At 42.5% G+C, this 18,855-nt stretch overlaps 1 protein-coding gene across 11 annotated transcripts in view; it reads left to right on the top strand.

The window, feature by feature from the left end:
* Positions 1 to 13,890, top strand: part of DIP2C (DIP2 acetate--CoA ligase C (putative)) — a 485,677-nt gene extending 471,787 nt beyond the window's left edge. For 9 of the 11 annotated variants that reach the window (XM_073334492.2, XM_073334497.2, XM_073334499.2 and 6 more), the window contains one exon: positions 10,548 to 13,890. In XM_073334492.2, the coding sequence (XP_073190593.1) occupies positions 10,548 to 10,800 (253 nt within the window). In that variant the 3' untranslated portion in view covers positions 10,801 to 13,890. The remainder of the gene's footprint in view (positions 1 to 10,547) is intronic. The other 2 variants (XM_073334501.2, XM_073334505.2) reach the window with 1 other exon arrangement.
* The last annotated feature ends 4,965 nt before the right edge of the window (positions 13,891 to 18,855 follow it).

The raw sequence follows: 18,855 nt of genomic DNA on the forward strand, positions 1-18,855 counted from the left end.
GTCTGCCCTCCCCTGCTCCTTTATCTACTTCTTGCACCTTATCTTAATTCAGGCCCCAGTCCTGTAATCAGCTCCATGTAAGCAAAGTCTTGCATGGATCCTGTTGATGATCACATCCTTATTATGTAAGATTTTCAGAGTTGGGACCATATTTTTCATATGTCTGTCTGGGGCCTGTCACAATGGGACCCTGACCCTCATTGGGTGGTGCCATAATACAAATATAATTTAATAGTTATGACAGAGTGCGCTTTATTGGCTAATAAGGGTATTTTATTAAATCATTACATGTGTATCTTACTATAAAATGCAACTTTCGCTAATTGAACTGCAGCATGCAAATGAACTAAACATTATTCTAATTATCAGTCACAATCTATGTGACCCTCTTAACTGTTTCCTCCTTGTAAGAAAAATGTCTTCCTGTCAAAATACCAAACCACAACAAACAGAGAGAGGGGAAAACTCAACAAAGCAGTAGAACACCGTGGATTACAGATGTGAAAAAGGACTGTGTGATTGTTTAATTTAAAATGGAATATTGATGGATTTTACTTTTCATAAAATGTAGCAGGCAGGATTTTAGTTTTACTGAGGCTTCATTCATCAAAACACCTCAGTGGAATTATGGTAATAATTCATAGTTGCCGTCTCCTTACTTCTTATTTCTCCATGGCGCAGGCACCACTATGAAATGGCCTACATGTAGCATGTTTATGTAGAGCTTAATCTTATAGAGATGAGGTAACAGATCTGAGGTTTGCAATTTAAGTCAGGTGTCTCCCCCCCCCCCGCCCTGACATCTCTTAAAGTCCACAAAAAGATTATATCTGCCTCAGAATGGTGCACAGACAATCCAGGAAGTTTTTGGAAAGTGTAGGGGACAATTTCCTGGTGCAAGTGCTGAAGGAACCAACTAGGAGCAGAGCTCTTCTTGACCAGCTACTCACAAACCGGGAAGAATTAGTAGGGAAAGCAGAAGTGGATGGGAACCTGGGAGGCAGTGACCATGAGATGGTCGAGTTCAGGATCCTGACACAGGGAAGAAAGGAGAGCAGCAGAATACGGACCCTGGACTTCAGAAAAGCAGACTTTGACTCCCTCAGGAAACTGATGGGCAGGATCCCCTAGGAGAATAACGTGAGGGGGAAAGGAGTCCAGGAGAGCTGGCTGTATTTTAAAGAATCCTTATTGAGGTTACAGGGACAAACCATCCCTTTGTATAGAAAGAATAGTAAATATGGCAGGCGACCAGCTTGGCTTAACAGTGAAATCCTTGCTGATCTTAAACACAAAAAAAGAAGCTTACAAGAAGTGGAAGATTGGACAAATGACCACGGAAGAGTGTAAAAATATTGCTCGGGCATGCAGGAGTGAAATCAGGAAGGCCAAATCACACCTGGAGTTGCAGCTAGCAAGAGATGTTAAGAGTAACAAGAAGGGTTTCTTCAGGTATGTTAGCAACAAGAAGAAAGTCAAGGAAAGTGTGGGCCCCTTACTGAATGAGGGAGGCAACCTAGTGACAGAGGATGTGGAAAAAGCTAATGTACTCAATGCTTTTTTTGCCTCTAACTTCACGAACAAGGTCAGCTCCCAGACTGCTGCACTGGGCAGCACAGCATGGGGAGGAGGTGACCAGCCCTCTGTGGAGAAAGAAGTGGTTCGGGACTATTTAGAAAAGCTGGAGAAGCACAAATCCATGGGGCCGGATGCGCTGCATCCAAGAGTGCTAAAGGAGTTGGCAGATGTGATTGCAGAGCCATTAGCCATTATCTTTGAAAACTCATGATGATCGGGGGAAGTCCTGGACGACTGGAAAAAGGCTAATGTAGTGCCCATCTTTAAAAAAGAGAAGAAGGAGGATCCTGGGAACTACAGGCCAGTCATCCTCACCTCAGTCCCTGGAAAAATCATGGAGCAGGTCCTCAAGGAATCAATTCTGAAGCACTTAGACGAGAGGAAAGTGATCAGGAACAGTCAGCATGGATACACCAAGGGCAAGTCATGCCTGACTAATCTAATTGCCTTCTATGATGAGATAACTGGCTCTGTGGATGAGGGGAAAGCAGTGGACGTGTTGTTCCTTGACTTTAGCAAAACTTTTGACACGATCTTCCACAGTATTCTTGCCAGCAAGTTAAAGAAGTATGGGCTGGATGAATGGACTATAAGGTGGACAGAAAGTTGGCTAGATTGTCTGGCTCAACGGGTAGTGATCAATGGCTCCATGTCTAGTTGGCAGCCGGTATCAAGTGGAGTGCCCCAAGGGTCGGTTCTGGGGCCAGTTTTGTTCAATATCTTCATAAATGATCTGGAGGATGGTGTGGATTGCACCCTCAACAAGTTTGCAGATGACACTAAACTGGGAGGAGAGGTAGATATGCTGGAGGGTAGGGATAGGATACAGAGGGCCCTAGACAAATTAGAGGATTGAGCCAAAAGAAATCTGATGAGGTTCAACAAGGACAAGTGCAGAGTCCTGCACTTAGGACGGAAGAATCCCATGCACCACTACAGACTAGGGACCGAATGGCTTGGCAGCAGTTCTGCGGAAAAGGACCTAGGGGTGACAGTGGACGAGAAGCTGGATATGAGTCAGCAGTGTGCCCTTGTTGCCAAGAAGGCCAATGGCATTTTGGGATGTATAAGTAGGGGCATAGCGAGCAGATCGAGGGACGTGATCGTCCCCCTCTATTCGACATTGATGAGGCCTCATCTGGAGTACTGTGTCCAGTTTTGGGCCCCACACTTCAAGAAGGATGTGGATAAATTGGAGAGAGTCCAGCGAAGGGCAACAAAAATGATTAGGGGACTGGAACACATGAGTTATGAGGAGAGGCTGAGGAAACTGGGATTGTTTAGTCTGCGGAAGAGAAGAATGAGGGGGGATTTGATAGCTGCTTTCTACTACCTGAAAGGTGGTTCCAAAGAGGATGGATCTAGACTGTTCTCAGTGGTAGCTGATGACAGAACAAGGAGTAATGGTCTCAAGTTGCAGTGGGGGAGGTTTAGGTTGGATATTAGGAAAAACTTTTTCACTAGGAGGGTGGTGAAACACTGGAATGCGTTACTTAGGGAGGTGGTGGAATCTCCTTCCTTAGAGGTTTTTAAGGTCAGGCTTGACAAAGCCGTGGCTGGGATGATTTAGTTGGGGATCGGTCCTGCTTTGAGCAGGGGGTTGGATTAGATGACCTCCTGAGGTCCCTTCCAACCCTGATATTCTATGATTCTGTGAAAACAGTTAGGTTAGTACTTAGGCTGAGGTAGAACTTACATACAAAATTTGAATTTATGTGGACAAAGCGTTCGTGAATTAGAACACCTTTAAAATAATGGTGTCCACTGGAATTCAAGAAGTCCTCTAATATGGTTTTACCACTTTTGAGCAATGGAACAGAAGAGAGACAACTTAAAAATCTCCTCTTCCCTAGCTCAGATCTAGTACTCTGCACCAAAGTGTGGTTCAGTAAAGTCAACATTCAAGAGTTGCCAATTCTTGAAATAGTAAACTGAGACTTTTAGATCCACCTCAGGACATAGATGTCCATTTATTGAAGTTATTGGGAACTGGCCATCCATATCCCTTAGGTGACTTTGCAAACTCAGGTACAAGCTCTTTGTTGATTAATCACAAGTGCTACAGACTGATGGGAGCAGCAGATGGTGGTGCGGAGAGGAATTCGTCACTCCCCAAATTTGCTGCATGGAACTGGGTGAACAGGCTGGGAGAGGCCTCTACGTATGCTGCTCCCTTCAGCCACCGGTCCTCAACCGGTGCCATGCCTCTGTATAGGCCTTGTGAGATGCACAAGAGAAGCCCTCTCCTGCACACTTCGTAAGGATGGTCAATATGCAACATCGCCAGGAACAGGTCTGGGGGTGGGGAGAAGCAGCACATTAGCGAAAATCCTTAGCAATCACCTTTCGCTGTCCAGAGCCACCTGATGGGGTGGAGACTTTATTCCCTGTTCCCTGATGCCTGCATAGGAGGCTCCAGGGAACAGAGATTCCCTCCCCAGCTGCTCCCTGAGCCCAATAAAGGGATGCTGGTGGAGTAATCAATCCTTTCCCATCACTGTAGCTCTTAGGCCTGGTCTACACTTTACAAGTTTTGCTAGCATGGCTAGGTCAGTCAGGGATGTGATTTCCCCACTCCCACTCCCACCCAAGCAAGCAAGACTATGACAGCAAAAGCTCTAGTGTAGGGCACTAGTTTAACTCTTGCTGTTATAAGCTGATATCCACTGGGAGAGGAGAGTGTGCCAGGACAGCTCTCCTGGTATATCTATGCCAGCATACCCTTTCAAGAGTAGACAAGGCCTCGGTTGATTCTTCAGTCCCCTGAAAGCCATCCGAGAAGCCATAGTAGTCTCACTCGGGCATCTGAAGGTTTATTGGATGAGAGAAGGAGAGGCCCCAGGGAATGCTTCATCCCTTATCTCCTGAGGTGCTGCAGAAACCTTTGCTTGGATCCCAGGAAACAGTAGGAGGTAGCCAGAGGGAGCAGCATTGGATTTCTTCAATCCCCAGCTCCCCTGCCATTGGGGCCAGGAAGCCTCAGGATGCACATCAGTGTAGTAGGGGGAAAGTATTCCTCATATCTCTACTGCCCTCCCCTTCCCCCGAAGCCTCCTGTCACCTGCATTTCTCTCCCTCTGCCCCCATGAATGTAATGATGGAGAGCCTCAGTCCTGTAATCATTAGGTTGACAGAATGGGAGCTCCACTCCTACACACACCTGCAGGGGCGCAACATGAGCTCCTGACATCCGGAACTGTGAAGAATTTTAATTTCCTTGTGAGGGCCTTTAAGACCTTTGTAACCTCAGAACTTGCCTCACCGGATGGCAGGTGGAGACTGGTTTGCAGGAGTCTTTGCAGCCAGTGGACTAAGGGGTTGTTCTGTCCCCTTGACTCTCCCAGAATCTGTGGGAAAAGAGTTCCTTTCCAGCGGACAGACCATTTCTAGACAAGGAAATTCCCACACACAAATCTTCAAGACTACGGACACAAGAGTGTGTGTTTATTACCTTTCCAGAACACATCACAATAAACAAAACAGTAGAAACAAAGGCATTTCCAAGTTAAAGCTGCATTTTCATGGCAAGCTGCAGAGGTGAACCCAAATAATCACCACCGTCTACCCACTACCCAGTAGAGTTGTGATAAGACTCTGTTGTAGAAAATATTTCAAATACTATTTTTACAACTCTGCTTAAGGAAATCGGTGCTCACTGGGACACCTTTAAGTCAGTTAAGAAAGTTGGTACCTTGTTGATTTGATTTATGATCCAACTGTCCAAACTTTATTGAGGAGTGTCAAGGTTCCTCCCCCACTCTGAACTCTAGGGTATAGATGTGGGGACCTGCATGAAAACCTCCTAAGCTTACTTTTACCAGCTTAGGTTAAAACTTCCCCAAGGTACAAATTAATTTTATCCTTTGTCCTTGGAATATCCACTGCTACCACCAAACTCTAACTGGGTTTCCTGGGAAACAGAGTTTGGACATGTCTTTCCCCCCAAAATCCTCCCAACCCTTGCACCCCACTTCCTGGGAAAGGTTTGGTAAAAATCCTCACCAATTTGCATAGGTGACCACAGACCCAAACCCTTGGATCTGAGAACAATGAAAAAGCATTCAGTTTTCTTACAAGAAGACTTTTAATAGAAATAGAAGTAAATAGAGATAAAGGAATCACCCTGTAAAATCAGGATGGTAGATACCTTACAGGGTAATTAGATTCAAAACATAGAGAATTCCTCTAGGCAAAACCTTAAGTTACAAAAAGATACACAGACAGAAATAGTCATTCTATTCAGCACAATTCTTTCTCAGCCATTTAAAGAAATCATAATCTAACGCATACCTAGCTAGATTACTTACTAAAAGTTCTAAGACTCCATTCGTGTTCTATCCCCAGCAAAAGCAGCATAGCAACAGACACAGACCCTTTGTTTCTCTCCCTCCTCCCAGCTTTTGAAAGTATCTTGTCTCCTCATTGGTCATTTTGGTCAGGTGCCAGTGAGGTTACCTTTAGCTTCTTAACCCTTTACATGTGAGAGGATTTTTCCTCTGGCCAGGAGGGATTTTAAAGGAGTTTACCCTTCCCTTTACATTTATGACAAGGAGTATCTGGTCTGGACAGTTATTTTAGATATGTCTTTTCTCCTGATAATTCCAGTAGTATAAAATCCACAGTCTGTAACTGTGATGGAGTGTAAAGGCCTCACACAGTTGAGGAAGGGGCCAGAGAGGCCAAGGTGGTAGGGCTAGGCCCACCCCTCCCACCCTGTCAATAATGCATAGAATCATAGGACTGGAATGGACCTTGAGAGGTCATCTAGTCCAGTCCCCAGCACTCAAGGCAGGACTAGGTATTGCCTAGACCATCCCTGACAGATGTTTGTCTAACCTGCTCTTAAAAATCTCCGTTGATGGAGATTCCACACCCTCCCTGGGCAATTTGTTCCAGTGCTTAACCCCCCTAACAGTTAGGAAGTTTTTCCTAAGGTCCAACCTAAACCTCCCTTGCTGCAATTTAAGCCCATTGCTTCTTGTCCTATCCTCAGACGCTAAGGAATGAGGAAGCCTTTAAAAGGCAGGAAAGTGCAGTCAGTGGAGGGAAGGAGCCGGATTGCCCTACGCAGCAGACTGCAGGAGCAACTCCTGAAGCTGCAGAGGGAACTCCTAAGCAGGAGACCTTCACCCCAACCCTGGGCAGAGTACAGTGGACCCCCAGGGTAAGACAGACAGACTAAGCCTGCCTTAGAGACCCAGCCAGAGCAATTTCCCCAAACTCATTATGTCAGGGCTGGATCATTGGTAACACTGTAGACTCATCACCTCACCCCTCTCTTTGCTGAGACTACAAGGAGGGAGTATCCCTGAGTGTGTGAGGGTTTATGACTCATTTTTATCCCGCCAACTAGAGAGAATTTAGGAGGCTCTCAAAGGGAAGAGCCCCCCTAGTTAAGTGGGGCCTGTGTTGTGACTGCCCAGTTTGCTAAGTGCTCAGGTTCCCCCACCCACTTAGAGAGGAACCACTAAAGACACTGTTCAGTAGCCACCTGTATTTACCATGTGATGTTAAAGAATCCATTTCTGTCTGATGCCTGACTTAGCTATGCATCAATGTTGGCAAAACTTGCATTTTGAAAACATTTTAAATAATCTAAGAAACTTTAAGAAATTATGGACGTGCTTGTAATTTAATTAAGAATACACAATGCTGCCTCATTTAAACTTCTAACCCTGGAAAGAGAAACAGAGCATATGTCTTCATTGCATTTGAAAGGAAGTGGCATTCCCTCTGTGCACTATGACAGAATGTGTAAACCCACAGGAAGCATTTTGGATGCATTTTAAAATATGTTATTATAGCTCAATCCCTTCTGAAGCGTTACAGCCACTTACTTGTACTTCCTGATGAGGTTAGTGCAATGGAATATAGCTGGATTTGCAGGAGGGGAGCAGTTTCCAACTCATTGGCTTTTGTTGTGTCTACAGAGCATGACTCGGCCTTGTTGTGGAAATGCAACCTTCATGGGTTCCTAATTTTTTTTTTTAACTCAACAATTCTAGAAAGCAAATACGTATTCAAAACACTGATACATGTCTGCAACTTCAACGTGACTTTAAAGGGTCTCTGTGTGGAGTGCATAAATATAATATGATCCTTGACTGTACAGAGAGGTGTCTATCACCAGCAAGTTCTAGCCATTGCATTTGAAATGAGGTTCCAGCATCCCAAGCTCCATTCTGTTTTAATTCATTGTCTAGAAAAACAATGCCAGGGAAACTTTCAAATGACATTCCAAAGGGTCTGAACTATTTCAAATGTTTAGATTTAACCGTTAATTTTTGTTTTGTTTCGGTTTTTTTAGAAAGCCCCAATAAATCAAATGGAAATAGGACCTTTCATGCTTTCCTAGAGTCAGCCAGGACTGTGTACCAGCAAAATTGCACTTTCATGAAGCTTACATGTAGTGTTGCTAGATAGACTCCCTCTGTCAAACAGTTCAGTTAAAATAGCTTCCAAACAAAATCCTGCTTATAAAAGGGCTGGTGTTTCTGATCTGTCTAGGGAAATAAGGTTTCTTCTGTGTCTTCCTCTGTTTCAGAAACTAGAAATAAAAACAAACCACCCTTTTCTACTGCATTCTCAATGCTGGGTTGTTCCTGAACATCAAAGCATGATCTAATTAAAGCATTAAAATAATATTTAGAACTTGACCCTTACAACTGAAAATGTCAATAATTCACACTGTAGTTGTGGTTAGCCTTAGCCTGTTCTACTGTAATCTACAGATGGCCCTAGAAATGCCACACCATCTTGATGTAGCAAGTGGCCAAGGATGGAATTTTAACCTTGCTGGTTTCAAGAGTAGGAAAGAAAGGGGGGGGGGGGGAAGCTGTGAGATCTAGCTACTTCCCCAGGAAGGCCATCCTGGTAGGTGAAAACCAGGATGTCATTATTATTTTAAAGTAACTTTTCTTTTGGATTTCTTGTTGCAAATGTTAATTCAGGTCATCTGAACACTAAGGTGTATATATAAAGCAATCCATCAATGTTCCAGAGGCTTATGAGAGAGAAAGAGGCATCTTCTCAGACTGACCACTGTACTTTGTTAATATTCAACATCATTCAGAACTCATTAGACCTTCTGCTAAAATATAATTATAAATCAAAGTAGTTTTTTTTTTTAGCAAAATGGAGGCAGAAGGCAGCCACTCAGCCTGTCTGCTTCTGTCCACTGACTTTCCAAGCCAATGAGCACAAAAGAATTTAATCCAACAAAACTTTGTGGGGTTTAAAAACAAATATTTTTAAATACCTCTCTCCTGAAAGATACTCGTATAAACTTTAGGATGAAGCACATGTTCTAAATTCTGGGCATGGGTGGATAATTGTGTGTGTTCTGCAGTTTCCAAAATACCTGTATTTTCAGAGTTTTAAAATTTGATGGGACAAGGGCACTCTGAATTGGAGTTTTGACCTCGGGATGTAATACAATTGCATACTCCTGGGGCTCAGTGAGGTTCTAGAGAATCTTCACCTGATTGTACATGGCTGTCAGTAGGTAATGCAATTTAAGAAAATAGTACACAAGTCTACTACAGTAAGGGAATAAAAGGTCAGTACTGCACATGGAATAAGTGACTGCTATGGGGTTTGTACTTAACCTTACTGTACTATATTCTCCCTGGCTAATGGACACTGTAACGGTGGTATTCTAGCACTGCTGAGGTCAAAGGGTCCAGCTGATGACACTCTTCTGGATCATTACAAGCTGACCCCTCTCTGTGCCTGCATACTACCCCTCTTTGTATGGGTCTAGGTGTGGAAGGTGTGTGTATTTGCAGCCATAGATAAGAGATGCTGTAGTTCAGCCACAAGTTACTGGGCTTGATGTGCAAATTACCCAGTCGAAATTCTATAACCTGGGTTCTGTAACAGGTCAGACTAAGAGCATGTCTATACAGAGTCAGGCTATGTCTACACCTGGAGCTAGTGATGTGATTGCCACAGCTGCCTGGATCCTGTGGATACATGCTCGGGGCAGCTAGCCTAGGCCACCACTCGCTGCTGCCTATGCCACTATTTTTAGCACTGTAGCTCAATGAGAGCTAGCGTGAGTATGTCTACGTGAGCTTGGAATCACACCCCTAACTCCACTTGTGGATGTAAGTCTCAGTGTGCAGCAAGCTGGGGTGTAAAGCTACAGTACTGTAGCCTGCCGTGCACCGTCTGTGTGGGCCCTGACACCGTGCACTAAAAGCTTCTTAGCGCTCTTTGATCTGAACTTTTACAGAACTTTTTGTGCACAGTAGCCGGGTGGCGTGGCACACTAGAGTGCTGTAAACTTACACCCCAGCTTCCCGCGCACCAACTCTCCAAAGAGACAAGCACTTACATGATCCTTAAAATCTGTGAATAAATGTGAGACTGCATCATGTTGGAGCCTCAAACTTGCAGCAGTCCAGTGGGAGTTCTGAGGCTCTGGAGGAGTTTGGGATGGGATGAGGGGACTGGACTGGAGGGAAGAACATGCCAACGTGCCGGAACGCTCCCCTTCCGTGCTCCAGATGTGAAGGGAAAGAATGGGCCCTTAATTGTTATGCTCTATTTGTGTGGAATAAAGCGTGACATTTAAACCTGTTATCCTTAGCTAGAAAATAAATGAGACGTCAGTAGCATTTAGTTAGTATGTATAACTACATGTTATACATACTATTTGTATCAGTGTATATGCTAAATGTAAAAGTGAAGCTGTCACTCCCTTCGCTTTTCTCAGCAACAAAAAAGAAAGAAAGAAAAGGTGGGGGTGGGGAGAGACCCCAAAACATAGTATTAAAACAGCAGCTAACAGGACTGTTTGTGTCTCTACTTGTGAATGAATTCTCCTGCAGTCTGTGATACCCTTGTGGAAAGCAGCCAGGAAGTGCAGTATATCTGAAACACCCACTGTGGATAAAACATGGATGTGTCAGCCTGGGAGAAAAACTCATAAAGCTTCTAATAATTATGTTTTTTGTGTATTCTAGTGCGGTGTTTACCTGGACAAATCTGTTGGTCGTTGTAGTTGAGCTGGATGGATCAGAGCAAGAAGCCTTGGACCTGGTTCCTTTAGTCACCAATGTGGTCCTGGAGGAACACTATCTGATTGTAGGGGTGGTGGTGGTGGTGGACATTGGTGTAATTCCTATCAACTCCCGTGGAGAGAAACAACGTATGCACCTACGAGATGGATTTTTGGCAGACCAGCTAGATCCCATCTATGTGGCCTACAACATGTAGTCTTGTATCTTAAGGCTTCCATGGACTTTACTATAGATGTATACAATTTTTTGGTGTCCACTAAAAATGTGCAGATAAGAGGGTGATACTCATCAGAATGGAACTGTATCTATTATGACTTTTCAAAGCAGTCATGGTTTGCAGGAAATAAAATGTGAAATGTGTTTTCTTTTACCACTAAATTTTAACGCAGAAGGACTAAGAAGTACTGCCCTTCAGTTTGTTGGAAAAGCCCATTTTAGGTTTTTTTTACTTATTGGATGAAACTGCTTTCTGAGTAAACGTGGCTTTGTATTTTATGTTGAGTAAAGCTGAAGTAGCTAATTTTTTTATTCTGCCCTCCAAGTGGATTCTTTTTAACAATTTATATACGATGACAAAGAATTATGTTCAGTTGTTTTTGATGCGTCATAAAAAAACATACAAATACAGATCCATTACTAATTTAAGCCATTTTAGATCCCACCATTTTAGGAAACTATGTAGAGGTACGAGGAAAATGCCCAAAATAGCACCTTCCAATTAGAGTTCTAGCAGCTTTCTCTGTCAGAGATGTCAAAAGCACAAAGGCCAAAGAGCCTTTGATACTAGTGTTAGAGTGGAAGAAATTTATAAATAAGGTGTATTTCGGCAATGAACTTGCAAATATCTTTGTACTAAACTAAAAAGATAAAATAAGTTAACTACTTCTTCTGTAATTATGTACAAAATGTTTAATTTATTTTGATCTCTTTAGAAGTATAAAAGAAAAAACATTCAAGAATATTAATCTCTTGTAATGTTTGCTAATATAAAAACAAAGTGTTGTATTATCTTGAGTGGATAGTATCACATCAAATATATATATATGAAATATAAATTCACTAATGACAAAAAAGATTTTAAAGTTTAAAATGCAGTACTTGTCACTTGCATGGTGTCTCCCACTGTAGATAACCAAATGTTGCTCACAATTTTTTTGAGAAAAAGCAATCCTGGATTGCTAAGTATCCCTGTCTAAAAAAAAAAAAAAAACCCTCTAGATACCAGCAAGTGGAATTATTGCTGCCTTTAAGGCAGTGAATGAATTTAAGACTAAAGATGCACTATACGATTTTTTTTTCTTTGCCATGGAGTCAACAATCAATATTTGTGCTGGCATGTGCATACACTTGTTAGACTTTAGAAAAGGCAGGTTGAAGAATAGCACTGGTTTGTAGCTGCATAACTTTGTTGCACAATTTTTGTCATCATTTCAGTTGGTGTTTTTGTTGTGATAAGGAAAGGTTTTGGTGGTTATTTGCATAGAGTTATCAATTTGCCTCTCAGCTGGTCCACGTAGCTTGGTGGCTAATACATCCAGTTTACACTTGTAGAAAACTATTGTTTTAACGGTCTTTAATTTATTCTTCAACAGAGAATAACATGTAGTCATTACAATTGATTTAGCACAAATTGTGCATCTCCTAACAAGTCCCTAGACCAAGTGAACTAACGGAGGAACTGAAATGCCTGTTTTAAGGAACTGAGTCCCAAGGTCTCAGAACTGAGGCCATCAGTAGGGAACAGTGGGAAAACATTTATCACAGCTGCCTTTATTTTACTGCCTTTGGGTAAACTAGATCTTCAATTTCCCGTTCCGGTGTCTTTATTTCCTTTAACTTTCATAGTCCCTTCATTCCCTTGTAACTGAGTTGACCTGTGTGTGATCAAGAGTGGGGTTTACCAGCAGCAGTCCAAGAATGCTTTTCTTAATGTCCAAAATATGTTCATGTGCTGACTCTCATGACCAGATATGCATGACTAAGGTTGTTGCAGGGCAAACGTAATCATTTTTATAACACGCATAAGGGACGTATTTTGTCTGCCTTTGGAAAATATCTATGGCAGTGGACCCCTGCTAATGGTAGTTTTGTTTGGCTTCTAAGACACAGTGTTGGTTGTTTAAAATCTCTTTAAAAGGTAGGGACATTTTAGTCTGCATGTACAGTACAGAGCATCTTACTATGTAAGACTTGTTTTATTTCACACCACTCTCAGATTTCACTGTCCTGTGAATATTTCTACTCATGCTCTGAAGACCAGTTCTTATATTCTCTCACTCCTTTTTCTGCTCCCCAGAAAGAATAAAATCCATTCTTAATGGCAAGTTATTGTAAGGTTTCAGAAAAGATGTTGATTGATGACAACCATAATTGCAGCATGTGAACTAACTCGTGAAGTCCTGCTATTGCTGATCTCAGTACTGCAAAACAAATTTAGCAGTCATTTACAACATCACTTTAACCTTCACCAAGTCTACTTCATATTCATAGGAAAAACAACTGTGAATGCAGTTGTGAAACACAGTGAATAACAGATCTCTTCTGCACCCTGTCATCCATGGTTGTTAAATTCTGAGTTAAGAGAAATGATAAACTGAATTTCTAGTTTGGTTATGCAAGCAAAAGGAAGGAAACACTAAGTACCATCAGACTGAGCAATAAAGAAGGATCGTTCTGTATTAGAAATTGTACTGTAGATAAACCATTCATGAGAACGTATAAAATGTTTGTCTTGTGACCTTGTGCTTTTGAAGTCAGACAAAACCATGTAATCAATTTGATGCACATGCACAAAAAGAGGGTACACAATGAACATTTAAACACAAAACTAATCAAACAGGAGCAGATTCCTCATGGTGCTTGTTTATTATATATATTTAATCCTGCTTGACACTTTACCCAAGGGAAGACTGTCCCTTTTATCAGTTGAATGTTAGCAGCGTTATTTCATAGAGTGTGGTGACTGGTTAGAGAAATTCATGTAACTCAGCCAATCACAGTTTAACAAAAGTTTTTATGTGCAAAGGACAGCAATCTTCTTGTATGTTAAACCACCAGTACGCTTTGTACATCTGTGATAACGCCTGTTTTATATTCAAATGAACAAATAAAAGCTTTTATTTTTGTTGCTCTGAAAATAGCAGTTTCTTAATTAGTCATCTAAAAATGAGGTTTCCTAATCCACATGGGTTCTTTGGAAGAATACTGATAGCTATATTGTAATTTTATTTTGTTTACCTCTCTTGTTGCATAATTTATTAGTAAGATCATTATACTTTTAACAATGTTTAAATACTGGTGTGAGCATTTATTGCTAAAGGACTTTCATATGGCAACAAATGTTTTATGTGAAATGTTTTTTTTAATTCTTTTTAATATTTAAATATACTGTTCACATTTTTGCTGAAAGTGTAAAGATTATTGTAAGCTTGGTAACATTTTGTGAGAAGCAATAACAAGCATTAGTACTGTAAAACTCCTCAAATTTGTCACATCACTTTTGTTGCAAGAAATTGCTACTAGCATATTTCAAAAAAGTTACTGCTAAGTTATTCCTCTAGGTGTTTTAAATCTTTTCTTGAGCTCTCTGAAACAGTGTGAAAATATAGTACATGGGTAACTGGTACAAATCAACTATCTAAGGACAGAACCTTTAAATAGCTCACAAATGTTTTGGATTATCTCACTGTAGCACTGAGAACAACAATGTCGCTATTATGTCAGTTGGTCCTCTCAAAGAATTCAATGGTTTGGAAGCTTCCCTACTCATGCCCAATAGTTTCTGGCTTTTGGAAATCAGTTGCTAGTTCCTGTATTCAGACAGGAACCTCCTAAGTCCCTCACCTACTCCCTGTCTTCAAGATTTGACTTTGGATGGATGAAGCATTCCAGTCAGCATTTGTTTAGGAGCCTAAGTGAAAAGTTGCGTGGGTTAAATCCAGTTCTTAATGGATAAGTGTTTATGAATGGGAACCCTGGAAGCAGTTTCAAAAGGCAGACGTGACCATCCATAGGAGTGAATTTCTCCAGTTTAAGGTTGAGGCAGAGTTGGGGAACTTGCACTGGAATGGGAAGTTGTGGTATAGAAATTTGCACTGTCACCAGCCATACTATAACTATTGTGTAGATAAAGTGCTTCATTTTCCAAGGTTTGTCCAGCCACTACATTCTCAGGACTAGCACATCAGCACTGTTTCAAGATACTTCTCGGAAGGACAGCCTCATGCAATTGAGTCTTATTTATGTCAGGATCCAGTGGACAGCAGCTCTCCAGTCTTGCCCAGAATACTCTTATTAATTCATTTACATGCATTTTTTGTGGCACTCACCCTCGTATTCTAATGTTTCATTACAAATCAACCCTACTTCACTGTAGCGCGATACAATGCATGGCGCTAGCTAAAAAAGGTCACGAACAGTGGCTACATCTTCATTGCATTCTAGGGTGGCAAGGTTTCTTAAAAGATATGGTTCTATTGTGTACTGGGTTTTATGCGCTCTGAAACACAAAGTCCTTGCCCCAGAGAGCTGACACTACAAATACAAAAAAAGCAAAACAGTTGTGAAGAAGCATAATATACGCTTTACCACATAATAGTCTAAATCCAAAAGGGTGAAGTTACTTTCTTTAATGTCATGCTTTGGTGAACTTGCAGGGAGAGGCGTTGTGGAAGGAAGTGTCCTGAGGAGGGAGTTGAAGGAAGAAACAGTAGGTGGAGGGAAAGGGAAGGAATTCCAAGTGTAAGTGGCAGCATGGGGAAAGGTTCAAAGATGTCTGGGAGATAGAAAAGCGAGGATGGTTGTAAAGGCAAAAGAGAGTAATGCTCCTGTATAGACTTGATGTCAGAAACTGCTACCTCACTAAAGTTGAGAGGAAGCCAGGAGAGGGGATTGAAGAAAGGAATGCCAAGGCTGGAGAGACAAGAGGAGGATGGTTTTAGCAGTAGTATTTTGTATAGCTAGGTTTGACAGAATGCAATTATTTTTATAACTTTGACAGAAAATAATGGTGTTTATTTTTAATTTTTTCTATTTTTAATCTATTTAAATTCTCACAGTTTTGGGAAATTATGGGGGAGGTCACACGATTATTTATTGACAGTACATGTTAATATTCCGAAAGTTAAAGCTTTGTGTAACTATTAAAACACAAATTTTCAACATCCCGTGGCAAAATATACATAGTAAATAGCCTTAAACTCTAACATTGCTCATAGCATTGTTCTTACTTTGCCTAGCTATAAACGTTGATTATTATTAATGGAAATAATTTTTGGTAGGTTTCTGTGCATGATGAAATCAACATTTATTGACATTTACTGATACTCCTGGGGGAATTGTACAACACTGTGCATGTGTAAAATTCATATCCCCCACAGTTTTTTTTCCTCCGCAGAAAATAGATTCTTGCACAGCAGCGCTGCAGTTACACCTTTTGCCCACCTGAGGCTGCTGTGACACCAGGAGACAGAGCAGCTGGCTCATAGGCTGGAGCAGCCAGCCACGGAGAGGTCGGAGGGAGGGGTCAGAGGCTGTGTTCCTCACAGCAACATGCCCACAGGGCCAGGTCAGGAGGCATGGAATATGGGAGGGACCTACAGACTATGGCACACTGGGCTGCTGTGGGTGGGGGGGCGAGTCACATAGACTGGAGTTCATGAAGGGCTAGTGAGGGGGACAGACTGGGGACAGTGAGGGGGACAGGAGCTAGTGCGGTGACAGCATTGAGCTAGGAGCTGAATGGGAGTGTGGGGGTACACGGGCATGGGGGCAAGGGGGGAAAGCTGGCTGAATGGGGACACAGGGACACATGGGGACAGGGGGTTCAAGGACACTTGGGGGGAGGTGGTTGCAGGGACACATGGGGATGGGGTAGCTATGCCTGACTGAATCGGAGAGGCTAGTGGTCAGCCAGGATGTGCATGGGGGAGGCTCCCCAACTCCCTAACAATCCCTTCCCCCCCCCGCCAAAAAAACCTATTCCATACTTCTCCCACCCACATCTAACAACCCTCCAGGTTCACTTCCAGGCTTCTGCCCAGCAATTACTTCCCTCTTCCTCAGTTCCTCTGTTACCCCTGACTCCCCCAAGCCTTTACACTGCTGAGGAGGGCAGGAAATATGTTTCTGTACCGTAGTTGAAATGATTATTATTCAAAGTTCTGTATTAATATGCCTATTATTTATCAAAAAAACATTTCCTGGATCTTTTTTATGTCAGGAGGTTCAGACATACTTGTTGATAGGTATTTTGAAATAAATTACCAAGATAATTGAAATTGGCATTATTCTGACAAATAAAATATGCAGAATTTTGCGGAATTTTAAAATATTATGTGAGGTATTTTTTATCTTTTGGCACAGAATTCCCCCAGGAGTATACTGATAAAATATCTTCTCCTTCCAAGCCTGTGTATAGAATGAGGTGGAGAAAAATGAGGCAAAGCCAAAGACAAGGATATTGCAACAGTGAAGGTGAAACCAGTATCAAGTGGTAGAAAAAGGCAAAATTACCAATGCACCTAAGTTATGCACCTACATTTATATTTAGCCATCTAAACAATGTGTCCTTCACGTCCAATGAATTTTGGGTGTTCACTAGCTCAGAAAGGCAAGCCAATTATTTAGGCACCCAAATATAGGTTTGGGTGCTTACCTGAGATTGAGTTTGGTCAAGCGGTTTTGAGGTTGAAACAAAACTGAAATGATATAATGTAGAGGTTTTACAAAGGCTATGATGGGCAGTGGGAGATTAGAAACAGCCTGGCTAATAAACCTTGGAGGTTGCAAAAGTGCATGAGAGGGAAGGTTGATGGAATGTGACACACCTGGAGAGAGTTTGGAAGGGAGAGAAGGGAGTTTGTTTTTCAGGAGATTGGAATTGGCAGTTGGATGTAATGTTAGACCTGTGCAAGATGAAATGCATAATAGCGGTGGGGAGGGCCAGGCTGGAGAAAGAGACATTTGGCAACCTTTTGCATAAAAAAAATAAGGGGACCTGAAGCCATTACCATTAGGAAACACCTAGGGTTGCCACCTCTCCAGAATTCTCCTGGCGTCTCCAGGAATTAAAGATTAATCTTTAATTAAACTAATGGCATGTGATGAAACCTCCAGGAATACGTCCAACCAAAACTGGCAACTCTATTAACACCTAAGAGTAGTCAGGAACAGGAGACTGAAGAGAGCTGATTTGGGTCGGGGAAGAAGATGTAAAGATAGAGTAGTGATGGAGAGTGATTGGAGAAGTCAGAGAGCACATACATGAGCCTAAGGAGGAGGGGTAATTGACAGTCAAAAGCAGCAGCTGCAGGCAAAAGGAGAAGAATAACGTTTCTATTCAACTCAGCCAGGAGGAGGTCATGGAGAAGACTCTGTGGAATGAAGGGAACAGAAATGAGCTTGCGGGGGCTCTAAGAGTCAGGGGAGAGGAAATAAGAAATTAAACTTCTTCAGGTGATTGTCCCTTTGTGTAGTGAGCTCCATGCTCCCAGGACCAGAGATTTTTCCCTGTGTCCATATGGGCCGCACATGTCCCCCACACTCTCCTTGTGCTCCGCACTGAAGGAATGACGGGCAGCCCCACCATCTTAGTTCTGTCTCCCCTCACACAGTCTAGGATGGAGCTATAGCATTTATGCTGACCTCCAGCTTCTCACTGTGAACATTGCTATACACACACCCATACACAACTCCTAGGGTTGTGGAGGCTTAGGCCAAGGATGCCCACCTTCAAAAATTACTGCGAAAGTCACACACTTTTCCCAGTTATGGACATCCATGTGTGCACCTATCTGCACTGCCTGTGGGAAGCTCATGTCCCTTCCAGGCACAGTATCTGCAGATTGTGCCCACATAGGAGGAAACAGGACAGGGAGTTTCTGCTATGTAAAATCCTTGGGGCACGTAGAACCTCCCACTGGGAAGGTAGGGGTGGCTCTTCGTCTTTGGTCCCAGGCAGCTCTAAAACCTCAATTCTCCCCTTGAGTCCAAAAGACTCTGGTGAGCAGAGACTGGACAAATGGGGAAGAGAGCCATAAACACTTGTGCAAGAACAAGAGGGAAGGTTCCCTGTCTGAGGCCTCTCAGAAGAAGCAGAAGTCCTTGTCCCGTTCTGAGTTATCATGAGCTTTGTGCTCCACCGTGGGCCTGGCCAGTACTGAGCAGAGCCAGACCAGGATTTCTCTGAAGGGCAAAACTGTAGCATCCTCCAGTACTGGGACCGCTTCTTTGGCACCAAAACCCTCATTTA

The sequence above is a fragment of the Lepidochelys kempii genome, chromosome 2 (genome assembly GCF_965140285.1).
Source record: "Lepidochelys kempii isolate rLepKem1 chromosome 2, rLepKem1.hap1, whole genome shotgun sequence".
Taxonomy (NCBI): domain Eukaryota; kingdom Metazoa; phylum Chordata; order Testudines; family Cheloniidae; genus Lepidochelys; species Lepidochelys kempii.